At 41.7% G+C, this 17,116-nt stretch overlaps 1 protein-coding gene across 1 annotated transcript in view; it reads left to right on the forward strand.

The window, feature by feature from the left end:
* LOC142579407 (uncharacterized) overlaps nucleotides 1–17,116 on the forward strand; it is a 135,862-nt gene that overhangs the window by 1,492 nt on the left and 117,254 nt on the right. Inside the window, exons 4-5 of the mRNA XM_075689553.1 lie at nucleotides 9,971–10,083; nucleotides 13,736–15,956. Of these exons, the coding sequence (XP_075545668.1) occupies nucleotides 9,971–10,083; nucleotides 13,736–15,956 (2,334 nt within the window). The remainder of the gene's footprint in view (nucleotides 1–9,970; nucleotides 10,084–13,735; nucleotides 15,957–17,116) is intronic.

Genomic DNA, 17,116 nt, shown 5'->3' on the forward strand with positions numbered 1-17,116 from the left:
ATCCACTGCAGCCCTGGGGCTTCCACTACCTACTGTTATAACAGTTATAAATCTTGACGTTGACCAACAATGAAATTGACGTTTCAGTGCCTGTATGGGCACCTTGTTCGCGATACAGAAATGTCAATGCTGAAACAGCTTATGTACTTATGAATATGTGAGGAAGTGGCTTTGCATAGATAGGGTGGCAATTGCTATCCGTTCTGTTAAGGGTGTTCTCTGATGAGTGATCTCGCGTGAAGCCACAATCTATGGTGGCCATAAATTGGGGCTGCAGCAGACTGAAATGTCATGGCTCTCTGAAACAGATCACCTCGTGAACGAAAGCAAGAGTACGAGGGTCAACCTTAATTGTACCAAATTTCTTCATGGATGCCATTTTTGTGACATCGTTCGTGCAGATCATGTCCAAAAAATTGAGTGCAAACTTCATTTGCCATTTACATTAGGAAGGGGGGATGCTGGATGTTCAAATTATCGAGCAAGTCTGAAGGATTGGCCGGCAACTTATTGACCATGACATGCTGGAACTTCAGATCTGCAGAGACAGTGATCCCAACCGTTGGGATCTATTTCTAAAAATATGGTTTTTGAAAGGAACTAAGGGAATTGACGTCTTTATGGCAATATCCAGGGATATTGAAAAGATGCTGCTAGTCGGTTTGGCATACTTCCCAACAATGAATTCATACACCTGGGACCATATTTTGTAATAATTCATTTTCATTCCTATTACTTTTGCATTCTGTAGTTCGCCGGGATGTCATAATTGTCATTGGGATCAGCCACTTGGCTCTGCGGATGTGATAAGAAATGCAGAATAGATTGTGTAAATACAGTCTCTGTGATCTGGTAGATAATAATACCAGCTGCATATAGAAGCAAAAACAGCTGATGACTGCTTCCTATGTTGTTTCTATATCTTGTTGAACATTCATTCACGGTAATTTACATGTGTATATCTTGCCCTCTTGTAAGAAAGAATCGAGAGTAATTTGAGTTGTAACCACACTTCAGAAGCTTGGCAGCATTTCAGACAGAGGATGGTGTCAGCACACTCAAACGCATGGCAGCCTATGACCTCTCAAAGAACTTCAGCGCGGATTTCTTTGCCTGTGTGCCTGTTCCAGGTGCTTTGTCAAGGACCTTTCACGCATTGCCGTGCCATTGACCCATCTAACGAAATCTGATGTCGAGTTCAAGTAGGAAATGCCACAAGTGAAAGCATTTCGTGAACTCAAACGACACCTGCAGTTACCGCTAGTACTTGCACACTTCGGCAAAGATGCTGATGTCAAAAGTTGAAGCAGATTATTCTTCGACTGAAAAGGAATGCCTCACCATCATTTAGGCTACTGCGAAAATTTGGCCTTACCTATAGTCTTAAGCAACAACCACGCATCATTTGGGTGGTAAATTTAAATTACCCTTCAGGCTGCCTTGCATGATGGAGCTTGAGGCTGCAAGACTTTGGCATCACCGTAATTTACAAGTCTGGATGGAAACACTGATATGCCAAATGCCTGTCTCGCGCCCCCATCGATCCGCCACTGCAGGACGACCAAGATGAGGACACCTTCTTGGGAACAATAAGTGCAGACGACTTCATTGAACAGCAGCAAGCAGACATGGAGCTAAGAAGCCTTGCTGAGTACTTGAAAGTTAAGACCAACATTGTCGCAAGGGTATTTAGGTGAGGATTTTCCTCATTTTTCTTGTGAAGCGGTGTCCTTGAGAAAAGCTTCTCGCCAGCAAGCACCCACTACCTTCTCGTGCCATCAGCACTGCAGCCAGAAGTTCCCCACGCCCTGCATGATGACCCAGCCGCTAGGCTAGGCACCTTGGGTTCTCCTTCACGCTCTCAAGGATACAGGAGAAATATTACTGGCCGCATCTCGCTGCCAACGTCGCTCACTACATCAAGACCCGCTGAGATTGTCAGCAGCATAAGACGCCACCTTGTTAACAAGGCCAGCAGGATTGCGTCAGCCTATTGAACCCCTCTGCCGACCATTCCAGCAGATCTGGATGATCTTGTCCGGGTACAGCATGGTGCGATGGAAATCCTCATCATCGAACGAGGAACAGTTTTTACAGCAAAGCTTATTCAAGCCATCCTACAATACTATAGCCAGACAAGCCGCCGCAGGACCATCGCCCACCACTTGCAGGTGAGTGGCCTTGTAGAATGACTAAACAAGACCCTTGCCAACATGTTAGCGATGTACATCGATGTCGAACACAGGACCTGGGATCCAGTCTGTTCATGCGTAACCTTCGCTTGCAGCATGACAGTGCAAGAAACAACGCAGATCTTGCCGTTCAAGCTGGTTTACAAAAGGAACCTAATGACAACTCTTGACGTAATGCTGTCACACATCACCGGCGAAGACAATCTTAACATTGGCACCTACCTCCAGCGTGCTAAAGAAGCATGACAACTTGCTCGCTTGCGCATCAAGAAACAGTGGAGGACGCAAAGCTGACACCACAATGTTCGACGCAATGTGGAATACCCAGGGTGTCTACCAACTGGGAAAACCAGGAATTCTCAGGGAATTCAAATAGTCTGGAAATACTCTGGGAAAACTTAGGGAATTCGTGCTTCTATCAGGGAAATTTAGCTGTAACATAATTGAAAGGGAACGAAAGTCGTGTTAATGCTGGCTCCAGTAACAGAAATCGCAACGAATAGTCATTGACGCTGTGTCATCGGCACGATGTATCGCCAGAGTAGGTAAGAGGAAGCTTTAGCTCGGGCCCAACTCCGACGCGGCCTATTCATATACATGTAAAATGCAAAAATGTTTTTCTGGGATAACCCCTGGACCTATTTTAATGAAATTTGTTGCATTTGAGAGAGAAAGTTAAATTCTAGTGACAGTTGGAAGCAGAATTTCGGTATAGAGCTTGAATTTTGTTGAAAACATTTGTTAAATTAAATTTGTTAAAAAATTTTGTTATAAACCGTATGAAAAAAATAGAAGTACGAAGTTTACAAATTCATAGCTCTGCATCAAGAACAGATATCGCGGTTCTGTAAACAGCATCCATTAGATAATTCAAAGCGGACAAATTCGATATGTCATTTTACACCTTTAGTGAATTTGTTACGTTGCTTACAGGGGTTCTGCAAAAGCTGTATTTCCATATTACTAAATTTTTTTATATTCATGTGTAATGTGTCAATTTTGTCCGCTTTAGATGTACTATTAGCTGCAATTCACAGAATTGTATTATCATTTTTCGTTGAGTTACAGAGCTGTAAACTTGATAGTTTCGTTTTTCGAAAATTTTCGATTTTTGCCAATTTTTAATTAAAAATTGACAACCTAACTCAAAAATTCGAAGCCAACAGTCACTAGATTTTAAGTTTTTCCTTTAAACGCAACAAACCTCGTCAAATTTGGTGTGGTGGTTGCCGAGAAAAGCGAAGTCTCCTTTTACATGTATTTAGATAGGAACATCCGAGCTAAAGCTTCCTCTTAACGACCGATTTTCCAGATGCCCGATTTTTTGGACATGCCCGACAATTCGCACGGCTTTGCGGCACCACCACGTACTCTATAGTCGATGTATATTGCCCTGACTGCAGGTCGGAAATGACATTAAGAGGAAACTTTAGCTCGGGCCCAACTCCGACGCGGCCTATTCAAATACATGTAAAACGCAAAAACGTTTTTATGAGATAACCTCCGGACCAATTTTGATAAAATTTGTTGCATTTGAAAGAGAAAGTTAAATTCTAGTGACTGTTGGAAGCGGAATTTCGATTTAGGGCTTGAATTTTCTTAAAACGATTTTCAAGTATTTGACCGTTTGAAGAAAATAGAAGCACCAACTTTACAAATTCATAGCTCTGCATCAAGAACTGATATCGCAGATCTGTAAACGGCATCCATTAGATCATTCAAAGCGGACAAATTCAATATGTCATTTTACATCTTACGTGAATTTGTTACGTTGGTTACAACGGTTTTGCAAAAGTTGTATTTCACTATGATTAATTCTTTTTATATTCATGTGTAACATATCAATTTTGTCCGCTTTAGATGTACTATTAGATGCAGTTCACAGAATCGTATTATCATTTTTAGTGGTTAAGTTACAGAGTTGTAAACTTGATAGTTTCGTTTTCTGAAAATTTTCGATTTTTGCCAATTTTTAATAAAAAAGTAACGATCTAACTGAAAAATTCGAAACCAACAGTCACTAGATTTTAAGTTTGTCTTTTAAATGCAACAAACCTCGTCAAATTTGGTGCAGTGGTTGCCGAGAAAAACGAATTCTCCTTTTACATGTATTTAGATAGGAGCACTCGAGCTAAAGCTTCCTCTTAATCAAAGCCACCACAGCCGCCATTTTGATTATCTCGCCGCTACCCGCCGTGGTTGCTCAGTGGCTATGGTGTTGGGCTGCTGAGCACGATGTCGCGGGATCGAATCCCGGCCACGGCGGCCGCATTTCGATGGGGGCGAAATGCGAAAACACCCGTGTGCTTAGATTTAGGCGCACGTTAAAGAACCCCAGGTGGTCGAAATTTCCGGAGACCTCCACTACGGCGTGCCTCATAATCAGAAAGTGGTTTTGGCACGTAAAATCCCATAATTCAATTATCTCGCCGCTTCGAACCGGCACTCTTGCACGCAGATCCACTGGCAGCCGTAGCCACCGGGGCGGCAACGTTAGGCCTAGCTGGTTCTACGTTCGCTATTAAGCTACTTGCCGTGCGGTGCCGTGTTTTTCATTGAAAGAATTTGCCGCTGTCAGCAATGGCACCGACTCCGCATTTGTAATCCTCGCAATTGGCTTGGAAGCTCGCAGAGCACAGCGCGTTGCGTAATGCCAGTCTTTGAAAGTTAGCTTTGCCTCAGTACAGCAGAGTAGGCGGTGAAGCATAACAAGCGTGGGAAGGGGCAGTTGTCACGGAACACAGTATGTATTCCTTAATTATACACGCGTGCACCCCCGTCTCCTGTCACAGTACGAGCACCGATATGGGTGTACTGCAGGCCTTAAGAGCTTTTTCGGACGTGCCTGTGGCAATTTTAGTCCTTAAGGGCAGTTAAAGACGTGCATTCATTTTTTTCGCACTGCCCGATTTTTCGGATGTTTTTGCGACCCCTAGGGAGTCCGAAAAAGCGGACTTTGACTGTATAACTGACCAAGAGGATGCTTCAAATGATCCATGGGATGAAAGCGTGGCAGAAGGAGGATGTGAACAGAAAGAACCGATGCACTGAGGAATTAACAGGAAAGGAAGTGTGACGCCGCCTCTTTGAATGAGCGTGAGCTCACAAAACGTCGAGATGCTGAAATCGAGATGCTGACACCGAGATGCAGGTGTCCCTCATCCAAAGCAGAATAAACTCTTTAAAACAGTGAAACCCAACACTGAGATGTTGTGTATGGGCTGAGAGTATGTCAAGACGGTTGAGGTTGACTTCTCAGCTGCTGAGAGAGAATCTTAGTTGTGACAAAGTTCAGGTCTCATACCGATGAGCTTGCTATCAGTTGATAGAAATAGCTCATATTCGAAAATATTTATGTATGCATCTCCTTTTCATTCATATTCAATTTCATTCATTCATTTCATTCAATACGTTCGACTCAATTTGAAGTGGTTTTTACCATTTTTTTTCACTGTGCATTTTACTAACACCTTCCTTCTGTTTTCTTTTTAAATAAAATAGATATTACTCCTTACTATTCAAACTGGATTGAGTCATTTTTTCGTTTCAACATGCTTACTAGTGAGCGACAGCATCGGGCAACATGGTGTACAGTGTGCTTGTGCTATCATTGTGCCGAGTATTACTTGTTTGACTGGGCACAGATTCATCCAATAAACAGCTAGTTTCGTGACTTGCATTGTGCCATTGGTGGTGGTTGACCATCACTACAATGTGACAGTATCAGCAAACTCACACGCATAGTAGCCTATGACCTCTAAGAAACACCATGCCTGGTAATTGTTTTTAATCTGGTCGTCAAGAGTCTTTTTACAAGCTTAAATAAGTGCAAGGAAAGGTAGGTTGTTGAGAAGTGTTCCATGGCAATTAATTTACTGCTTAAAAAGAAAACTTGTAAGAATCTTGTACATGGATTTATGAACTGGGCATACTGCATGAGAACATTTGGGATAAGCAGAATGTATGTCAGTCTTTTTAATGGATTTCGATATCAAAAGGTGATTGGGAAACATGAATACCTCTCGAGAAAACTGTAGGTAATAACAAGCATCTGCAGCTCAAGCATGTAAGCACTCGAATGTGAATGGAAGGTAGGATTAATTGCTGTTCATTCTTAGTGGCTTTTGAAGCATGACAAGAAAGATAGACACAGAGGATTTACATGTTCAGTGTGTTTAGGTGTTCCTGCCTTCGCTTTTCATGCTAATATCACCATTATTTTGTCTATTTATTTTTGTTATTAACTACTGTTTCCCACCACTACATTTTTGAACATTTAGCAACTGCATGTTATTCAAAAATGCACCACTATTAACATTGCTGATGTGTCCTATAATAGCAACACAGCCCCCTTTTTGAAGAACTAAAGATGACTCCCCTCCGGCAACTGTACAACAAAATTCTAATTAGTCGCTGCTGTTCAAATATAAAGCAGCCTAACTCATTTCTTACAAATCCTAGTAGTTTAAAACATATTCTGTTTAATTAAGACGTGCACAGTAACAGTATTTGCTATATCCCAAGACTTAGAACCACTTATGGCCATCAGCTGTCATACAATATGGCATTATAGTTATATAGTTCATCTAACAATAAATAATAATCTAACGGAAGTATATGTAATTCTACTTAAATTGAAAGATGTAAGGGCCAGAAAATATTTTAAGAAGCTGTTTTTCTTTTTTTTTTTTCAGCATAAGAAAGTGAAAAAAGAAATTGGTAGGCGACCCTAATCTTTGACTGAGGTGTCTCTTAGTGGCACTCACACCTCAGCATTGGTGTTCATTAGGTTGACTTTAGGCGAACGCAAAGCACAAACCTGACTCGGGGACAACTGTTTTCCATTAACTAGCTGGTTAAATATTGTGCCACCTTCCTATGTGTGACGTCATTAGTGACATCACACATAGGAACCCTGGAAAATATTGTGACAAACCTAGGAGCATCATGAATAATAATTTAATTATATGCTTTTCTTTAGCCGGTTTCATTTTGTATCCCAGGAGGATATTGTGTCATGAACAGGGTATCGAACCGGAACTAAACAGAAAACTGACGAACATCTTTATTTTTACTCGAATCAGAACTGAACTAGAACACTACTATTTATTTATTTTTTTCACTCTGAAGCGAAAGCGAAAGGAAAAATAACGGTTTTCAGTTCAGGTTGGCCACCTTTTCTGGAGCTTTTCATCCACGCATTGCCTGCACTTGTGGCTCAACTATGCTACTTCTTTTGTAAATACGCACCATCTTCCCATGATTTTAAAAGTAGCGGCACCATTAGTAAAGTTTCCAGCGTATTGTGTCAGAGGGCAAACTAGGTATTGTGTTAACGCGACAATATTTGCATCGCATCCAACGCACACACTTGCCAGACTGATGAGTGCAAAGTACCTGAGACAGCGAAGCATACACACTTGTTGTGTTTCTCTAGTATGACTGTGAATGGCAGGCATTAACCTCTTTGTTAGCATCAATTAACAACAGGCTGTTCAGATAAAGTGTTATTGGGTCATCGACTGCACATATTAATTAAGCGAGCCGTCAGGGCTCTGAGAATATTTAGTTAACACGGGCCTACATTAAAGGCTGTGAACAGGGCCCTTCGAACACGAGTGTGTATAAAATCGCACCCTACTGCCTTTCCTCATTATTATTTCTCAGTCCCCTATTTTTCTCCCCTTTCCTTTTCCTCTGAGCAAAGTAGCAGGCTGGAGGACCTCTCTGTGTTTCCTCAATATATTCTCTCTCTCCCTCTTTCTCTCCCCCGATAAACCTTTGCTTCACATAGATGCCACCATTGGTGTTGGATCTGCATAATTATTTTGTAGCTACGTGCAGCCTGAAGAACGAGCAGGCTTAATCTTTTAGTGCAGCTTAGCAGCGGTGTCAAGTTTTTGTACAAAATACATTTGTGTTGTTTTCCTGTAATTCTTCAGTTTTGCAAATGAACATGAACCAGTTTGAATAATTCTTTGTTTTTTGCTCTGGAGTTTGAATCGGAACTGAATTGTTTTCAGTGAACCAAAACGGAAGCCAGAACGAAAAAAGTTTCAGTGTGACACCGGTAAGCAGGACATTGTAACGTTTTGACACACGCTCTGGCTCACTCTGTTGTCCGCTATGCTGCTACGTTGGTCATAAGGAGTAGCAGCAAACGAGACGACCGAGTGAGCGGGAGTGAGGGTCTAAAACATTGCAGTGTCCTGCTCCTGGACATGTACTGTGGACCACATACCCTGATGTCACCACACGGCGTCCTCCTGGGAAATGAAACTGGGTAGAAATGCTCTTATATTAAATTACTTGCGATCCTCTGAGGCTTGTAATTATTATTTTCCTAGCGTTTAGGTGCCTACGACATTCATCAAATGCAAGAAAATGAATAGTTGATATGTCAGTACCCCTTTAAGGTAATTTTGAAGCAGGGGGCGCCACCCATAGACAAACATCAGCCCACAATGTGGTATATTTTACCAGATTTTTATTTGTTATATTCATTTTCAGCGTTAAGGTCAACGTGGTGTACCCATTGATTATGAAAGCAGCAGTTGCGAGCATGCACGGGGGAATATGTGACTTGTAAAGGCAGTAAATGCATGGACTCCAAGATCGATCGGCATGCGGCAACCCGCAACGTAATGCTGGAATGGCGATTAGAGGCGCTGGTGAAGCCCATGTCCTCTGTAGGGGCTGCACAGTCCCCATAGCTACGTGCTTAAATACAAAACATTCGCATTAAAAATGAAATTTTTGTTTTAAGTTTTCTATTAACACAGGATAAAAGCATGTTGCACTGATTTTTATGTATGCTGGAATTTGAACCGAATGTTTGATAGCATAATATTTTATTGAATATTCTAAAATATAGAATATTTGCACACACCTCTCTGTTTAAGCTCAATAGTTTATAGGGATTGAGGTATGCCCTGGTGACATTGTGCGGGCATTTACTTGTTCTGTTGTCCCTATGCCTCACCCCATTTCCACTTGCAACGGTTGTCGATGGTGGCACTCTGCTCGCAATGGTTGCGGTGGGGTCGCTTATGTTGCGAGCTAGCCACTGTTGTCTGCCTGCAACGAGAGCGCGGGTTTTCTCTCCTAGGACTGTACTGGGTACATGCTTTCCTCTTGTCTATCGGCTCCGTTGTGTCTCAGTCTTGAGTTCCTGTATGGTGCCCTTGCTCGCATGGCGAGGGCATATCTTGTGTTGATCCTGAGCTGTTGCTAAGCCGAAAGCGGTGCCTAGTGCTTGCGCGTGGTCGAACTGCACTGAGCTGCACTTATCCGAAGCCCAAGCCTTCGTGAGTTAGCCCATTGGTTATCACGAGAGCAAGCATCAAGCTGCGGGGACTTTTCCCAGCAGCGTGTCGCGGGAGCCTTTGATCTCGCAATGACGTGCCATAGGCGCCTCTGTCTGTATTTGCGCCCTTGGTGCCGGAGCCCTTTGGTTCCCGCAAACCTCAGGACCGGTTGTTTGTGCACTGTTGGGTGCTGCCGGAGATAAATGGTTTCTGCCAAGTCGGGGCTATACTGTGTTTTCCTGTGTCCATAGCGCTCGGTAGCTCTTTTGCAGCCTGAGCGCGCGTGAAACGGTGGCTGATGTGCCTTTGTGGCTCACTCTCGAACTCTCGAACCCGCAGTGGTCGTTATTCCTGTGAGACCCTAGGACCCCCATAAGTTTCAAATCATGTGACAGAAAAATAAGTAGCATTTTATTGCTCGACATTCACACCTGTTTCCTAACACCCTATTAAATTGTTGTGCTCTTGCAGATGAAGAGATTGCCAACCTATGTGTCATTTGCACATCATGTGGATCTCAGGTCAATCATCATGACAAGAGCAAGGTCCGCTTTCACCGAGTTCTCAATGTCCTTGTCTGTAAGGTAAGTGTTTGATAGCTGTTCTATATAGTTTAATGTGATGTGCCTTCGGTAATTTTATTAAAATGTAGCATCTTACATGTCTGGGTTGATATGGACTGCTGCACTGCACACGCTTTCTGTAACATTTGCTGCTTTCATATGCTGCTCAAGTTATTTTAGTCAACTTCGTTGTCTTCCACTTTAGTGAGAGTCAAGCTCTCGAAGTACTATGTGTACTTGAAGACGCAGCGAGATAAAGTTGGAACATGAGGATGCTTTAAAGCACAACAAATGTCTAGCATTCTTTTTGGGTTCTTAAGTATGTAATTTAATGCTTGTAGATTGCAGGCAATGATTTGCCATGCACCTCAGAGTGACTCCTTCTAAAGAATTGTTATACTGTATCTCATTGCAATTTCTATTCATTGAACTTGTGTAATGACTACACTCGTATAATGGCTGCACACTCAAATTTCATTGTGGAATAAAGAAATTCTTTTGATTTCACCAGGCTTTAAACTGCACCCTATGCTATAAAGAAAGGTAGCCATTCTTTTTAGAAAACCCCACAGACCCTAACTTTGCCATGTTGAGCTATACCATTGCTGTGCATTGGTGTGGTTCGTACTTTAAATTATCTATATCAACCTATAGCTCTCTGCATGTTTCACACCACGAAGAAAAAGAAACTTTCAGGAAGAAATGTGTAGCTATAAAAGACCTGGTATACTTATTTGTGTAGTGGGGGTTTTTGTAGGAAATCTTGAGCAAGGAGCAGCTGTTGTACAAGTAAGTTATTGTTTCAAATTTGTTTAATTAGCTGTCATCCTGTATTATGATGTAAGCCACTGTCAGCTAATTTTGTCGAGTTTACACTGTGAGGCAATGAAGCATGCTCAGACTTTCCATCTCTGATCAGGATTTACGCACCCAGAAGCCCCATTTTCCAATCTGTTACTGTACTTTCCTGATGTAATGAGCTTGCACCTTTCTCCCTGCTGTTCTCTGGAACCTGCATGGGAGTTTTTCGACTAGCGATTCTATTAAAGCAGTGATCACTGAAATATGATGGAAAACTAATGGTCTTTTTGTCTAATTGACACTATTCTTCCGGAGGTGAATAAGTGTTGGCAGTTAAACAGCATCGCTGTCGCTTATATATAGGGCTGCACAAATTGTAATTTTTGAAACAGAATCGAATATCAGATGGTTTTCTTAGTTTTCAAATAATTAAAAACTGTTTTAAACATTATTCTAAAACAATGTTCACATCCTAGTACAGTCGAATCTTGATAATTCGAACTCGAAGGGGCCTAAATATTTGTTTGAATTAAATGGAGTTCAAATTAACCCTTTAACTGGTAGCTCAACAATATTGTTGACCTAAGAACATCTACAAAAACTAGACAAATCCAAATATTGGTCTGTGCGGGTTAAACACGGCAAAACAGGGTACTCTCAACAGGCAATGGGAGCAGCAGCCGGCACATGGCTGCACTTCCAGGTTAAAAGTGTCGCTGCTGAGCGCACTGTCAGTGGCAGGGTACATACAAATTAACCATCACAATTGCTCATGCATTTGAATGACCAAGCATTTCCGCACATTTAAATGCACATAATTTTGACAGGACCACTGCGTCAGTTCGAATAAACTGGAAGTTTGAAATAAGTATGTTTGAGTTAATTATATTCTACTGTATTCGCAATTCAAGCAACTTTTTGTCATAACATTACACGTTATGAAGCAGTGCTTAAAAAGTTTAAATGAATCATTTAGAAAAAATAAGAAATCCGTTCGCATACTCAGGGTATTACGAGAGTGCAAATAATTGCACTTTAGGAGAAACGTCTAGCTTCCTGAGCGATGTATAGTATGCTCCGCTATTTAACATGCTTTATGTCTGGTACGGTTACTTGGATTAAATTGATCATACTTTTACTTTAATTTTATGTTTGACCGTGCACAGTTAAGGATTACAGCTATTGATGAATTATTTAAAAAATATTCATATATACGAGTTGTTGTTTATTTGATTTGAAGGCCGAATGGAATAGGGTATTATTCAATTCATTATTTCATTAAAAATTTTCTAATATTCGCACACCTATACTTATAAGTACAATCTTTCTGGATGCATATTTGTGCCATAAATGCACCACTTATGTAATGCCCTCAGGCATACTCTGGGAGTGCTGGGTGTTTTTTTTTCCGAAGTACCCTTGCCGCATGGGCACTGAAGATGGCACTTACTTGCTAATGCCCTCAATTTTAATGCCATTTGCGTGATGCCACTACGACAAATCAAATGTCATTTCCTTTAATGGCATTGAATGCATTATGTAAGGCATTCACCAGAACTGATTTGACTGAGAAATGCGTACTCTTGACATTGTAGCTTGCACAATGAAGTATAATTAAAGTATTTGAAAAGTCTTATTATGTAAAAATTAATTTATACTAAACTTTCAAATACATTGCTTTTGTCAAAAGTTGTACTCGGCAAGCTTCCTCAGGTTGGTGTTGCGACGACTTCAATGCGGCAGGCGCCATTTTGTTTCAGGATTTGACATGCATTGGCCAAACTTGCTATGGTCATTTGCAATCTGCCCACTTTTTAGTGCCCTAAAATTGCCCACTTCAAAAGATGCAGTCATCAACATCATCTTGTTAAATATAATTAAATTTGGACATGTGGCAGCTCTGCCTAAAGTAATGTCTAGGGAAACTTCAGGAAATATTTGTTGAACATAATTTCTTGCATAGCCTTGGCACAGCTATAACACATTAGTAGGCTTTAAATTAAAATGCTATTTATTGGCAATATGTTGCCGATTTAGATTTAAGCTAATAAATTATTTTAATTAGGACAACTAGTATTTCTCAGGCAACATGGCCTCTTCATCACTGTCATTTGTCCTGGAAGACACCTCACAATATCAAAGTCCTCAGAATGAGAAGTTCTTAAACCTCGGCATCATTAAAAAAAAAAAAAAAAAGGCTTTTCGCGCCAGCCTGTCATGTTGAATAATTAGAGATATGACCAACACACAGTTAATAAGCTTTGTCGCACCATCTATGCATAAAGATAAAAGCTAAAAAAACATGTTTAGCCAGCTCCCGATTAGATGGCGCAACCAGTCTATGGTTGTGTCTTGGTCACAAATTACTCAAGTATGGCCAGGGTTGTGTAACAGTGGCCATGTGAGTGTACTCTGCCACAGCGCTTACTAAAAGAGCTAAGAAACAATATATCAAATAAATGGCCAGCTTGGAACAAAGAGTCTGATGTTTAAATGGGGAGCTTAATGCATCAACCTAGTAACAGTCATTCCCATGGTGATTAGGCAAGAGACAGCATGCTTAAGCTTGACTTCATAAGGACGATATGTCGTACTCCAGCTCTTGCTTTTATCTTTGGGAATTTTTTCTTTCAGCAGTACTCACCGTGGTGGCTTAGTGGCTACCATGTTGGGCTGCTAAGCATGAGATCGTGTGTTTGATGGAAGCGAAATGTAAAAATGCCCGTGTACCGTTCATCGGGTGCATGTTAAAGAACCCCAGGTGGTCGAAACAAATCCCAAGTACCCCACTACGGCATGTCTCATAATCAGATCGTGGTTTCTGGCACCTAAAACCCCAGCATATAAATAAATAATTCTCTTTTTTTTTCAGCGGTGCTACAGCTACTATGGTGATGGCCAATTTAAGAAGGATGACAGTGGCACTGACGAGTACTGCAGCTGGTGTGCAGAAGGTGGAAACCTCATTGTGTGCGACTCGTGCACCCGCGCCTTTTGCAAGAATTGCATTCACCGCAACCTTTCTCGTCGAGAGGTGACCCGGGTTGGTTCACTAAAGGAGTGGCACTGCTATGTGTGTGATCCAGCACCACTTGTGCCGATGGTCAACTATGCCAAATTGATTGGTAACTATAGTCGCCAACTGGCAGATAGCAAATCAGCGGGCACTTCTGATTCTAGCGGTGCAGTGAAGCTCAGCGAAGCGGAATTGCGGAAACTGGCCTTGCAGAAAACATTAGAACTTCAGCAGTCACTTTCTGAATTGGCGGCTGGCGGGCAAGAAGAACTGTTGGCAAACATGAGCAAGCTGCTTCGGGACCACTCCCGCTGCTTGTCTCGCATTGCCCAAAGTGCAGAAGAATGTCACAAGCGCAAAATGAAGTCCAGAAAAAAGAAACCAGAGCAGAAAGGTGCAAGGGAGGAATGTCGCGAGTCATCTGGGTCGGTGGACTGCCTGTTCACTGATGCAAAGAAACTAACCAAGAACAAAAGGCTGCTTGTGCTGAATGAAGACTGTGGTCATTTTAGCAGTCCCGACAAGGACTTGAAGACAAAGCAAGAGGAACATAGCAAGGAAGGCAATATATTGGACGCAAAGTCTTACACCCACAGTGCTATAGTCAACAGCATGGCAGAAAGGTTGAGTGCACCAGTAACTGAAGCAGCAGCTGATAGCTCACGAGGTGAGCAGGACAAAAATGTTACTGGACTGGACTCAAAATCTCAGCCTGTTTATGCCAAGAAGCAGTGGGAAGTTGAAAAACCCATTCTACTGGAAGAATGCAACAGTCCTATTGATTCTTGTGATGATGGTCAAATGATGAAGAAGCGGGATGGAAAGGCCAAGAATAGGCAACACAAGCAGAATGAGAAAAGAAGTGAATCGGATTCAACGTCTGGAACAAGCTATTTAAAAGTGAACAAGGCTACTGAAGAGTTGGGTGCACCACCGAATATAGTAGGGGGTGCTATTTCTGTTGATGAGGCGGAAAACGATGTTAGCAGTTCTACGAAAAAGGTCACTGATTATGTTGCAAAAGAGTGTTTAGCACAAATGCCAGAAAATAAGAAGGAAGATGCTGCACCTCTTCCCATTGACATTCCACCAGTTCTAAGCCTGGGTGATGAATTTTCACCAGTGATCTTAAATGGTGAAAGTGAGAATGAGTCAGAAAGCCTTCTTGCTGACCTGTTTGGGAAGCACAAGAATGATATGGATAAATCAGAAATTATACCTGAAACACCTCCTAAGAATGAAGAGGAAGAGAAGGCTGGGGACAAACAAGCGCAACAAGACTCTGGAAACCAACTGACTGATGCAAGACGTCGTGAGTCTGTAAGCACTGTTGACATGAGTCCGAGCAGTGAAGATTGTCTTGAGACTGCCGTAAATAAAGTGGCAAGAAAATTCAGGAAGAATATAGGGAAGGCAAACAGCAGTGCTGATTCTGTAGATGAAGACAATCGAATGACAGAGAGCTTCTCAAGTTCTGAGGAGGGTAAAAACAAAAAGCATTTGACACCACAGAAAACTGTTCTTCAACAGAAAAAGCGTACTCCATTGAGTAAAGACATGAAAGCACGTCGTGCCTTGATACGAAGCTTGAACTACACTAGTCAGTCATCAAGTGATGGTGAAAATGATCCTTCAACAAGCACACCTCATGCTCAGAAGCACAGGTCACCGAAAAAAAGGAAGCGTGTCTCTAGTGGTTCAGTTGCACAGTTGAGTGAACCAGCTGACAAGTGCCTCGAAAAAGCCTTTGAGGAATATGGTGATCCAAAACTGGAAATGACTCCGTCTGTGGAGCTACAGCGCCTGAACATTGACCCCTCTATAATTGCCGCTGCTAAGATGGAGATTGAAGGAAGCATGGGTGATGATGAAAAAGCCATCATGGACAATGAAGACAAAGAGATTGCTAGGCTTCTTGCTCCAATAAGGATGACCCGGAAGGCTCCATCTAATGAGGCATCTGAAGGTGAAAAGGAAGCACCTGCAGGTGATGTGAAGGCTCTTGAAGGTGAAGCTGAAGCGAAGAAACAGAAGGGGCCTAAAAAGCAAAAGAAGGCTGCAAGCAGCAAAAGCCTAGGTAAGTTCATTGGACATTCACTTACGTAGGGGGGCGGCAGGGGAGAAGCATGTTATGTTGTTATATTGCTTTTTGAAGCGAAGGATGAAAACAATGTCACTTTCTCTGCTAGCATATGCTCGACTTTTTTTCTAAGCATTTTGTATGCTTCTGTAATGAACAAGGATGGATGTTGTACTCCTTTCAGGCACACACACTTATTGAATAGCTTACCTGAGAGGGTGTGCATGCCTGATGTTACCACTGCCACACAAAGTGACTCTGTTGTAATATGTGTCCTGGGGAGTTTTGATTGAGCAAGAGCAACAGGCCTCATACAGGACTTTCCATTTGGAGTGAAATAAGAAAGCTGGACTAGTTGGTTAGAAGCTTTGTTAAAAAGTTATATATTGGTGCCGAGTCCAGGTAGTATGGGTGATGGGATGTTTTTCTTTTTCCCAAAAATCGCTAGCACTTCTTTCCCAACCTCCACACTAGCCTGAATTATCTGTTTCCTTCCAATTCCCCCAAATTATAGAATGCTCGGAAATCTAACCTAAATGCACTGACATCATAAAAGAATACCTGCAAATTATTTCAAATTTATCAAAATAATTTACAAATGGCAGATGATTTTATGATTTTACTAATGTTGCATCAAGATCAATAAAGAAGTAATTCTGTTTGTGAAAAGTTTCTCTCGTCTGTCTCTTCCATTGGAAGACTTTTGATAGTGAAAGGAAGCCAGAGGGTACATGCTTCGAGAAAGTTTATTACACACAAGTTTCTAAAGTAGGCACAATCGGCAACAACAAAGTTGCTGTAAAAGTCGCTTATTAAAAAATAAGTTGCTTACCTTCTGCCTCTGTTGTTCCACTTCTTTTCATAATCAAGTATCGTATAACATGTTACATTTCATCCATAACGAGAAGAAAGGGGGGTTAACCGAGGGGTCCGATTTTTATTAATCGTATCATGAGAAGCCAACAAAGAAAGACACCAAGGACAACATAGGGGAAATTGCTTGTACTTACTGATTGAATTAAAGAAATGATAAACTAATGGCAATGAAAGGGGATGAAAAAACAAGTTGCAGCAGCTGGGAAACGATCCCACGTCTTAGCATTACGTGTGTGAGCATTATACCTACTAAATGGGAATTGCACGCATAATGCGGCAAG

The sequence above is a fragment of the Dermacentor variabilis genome, chromosome 4, assembly GCF_050947875.1.
Source record: "Dermacentor variabilis isolate Ectoservices chromosome 4, ASM5094787v1, whole genome shotgun sequence".
Taxonomy (NCBI): Eukaryota; Metazoa; Arthropoda; class Arachnida; order Ixodida; family Ixodidae; genus Dermacentor; species Dermacentor variabilis.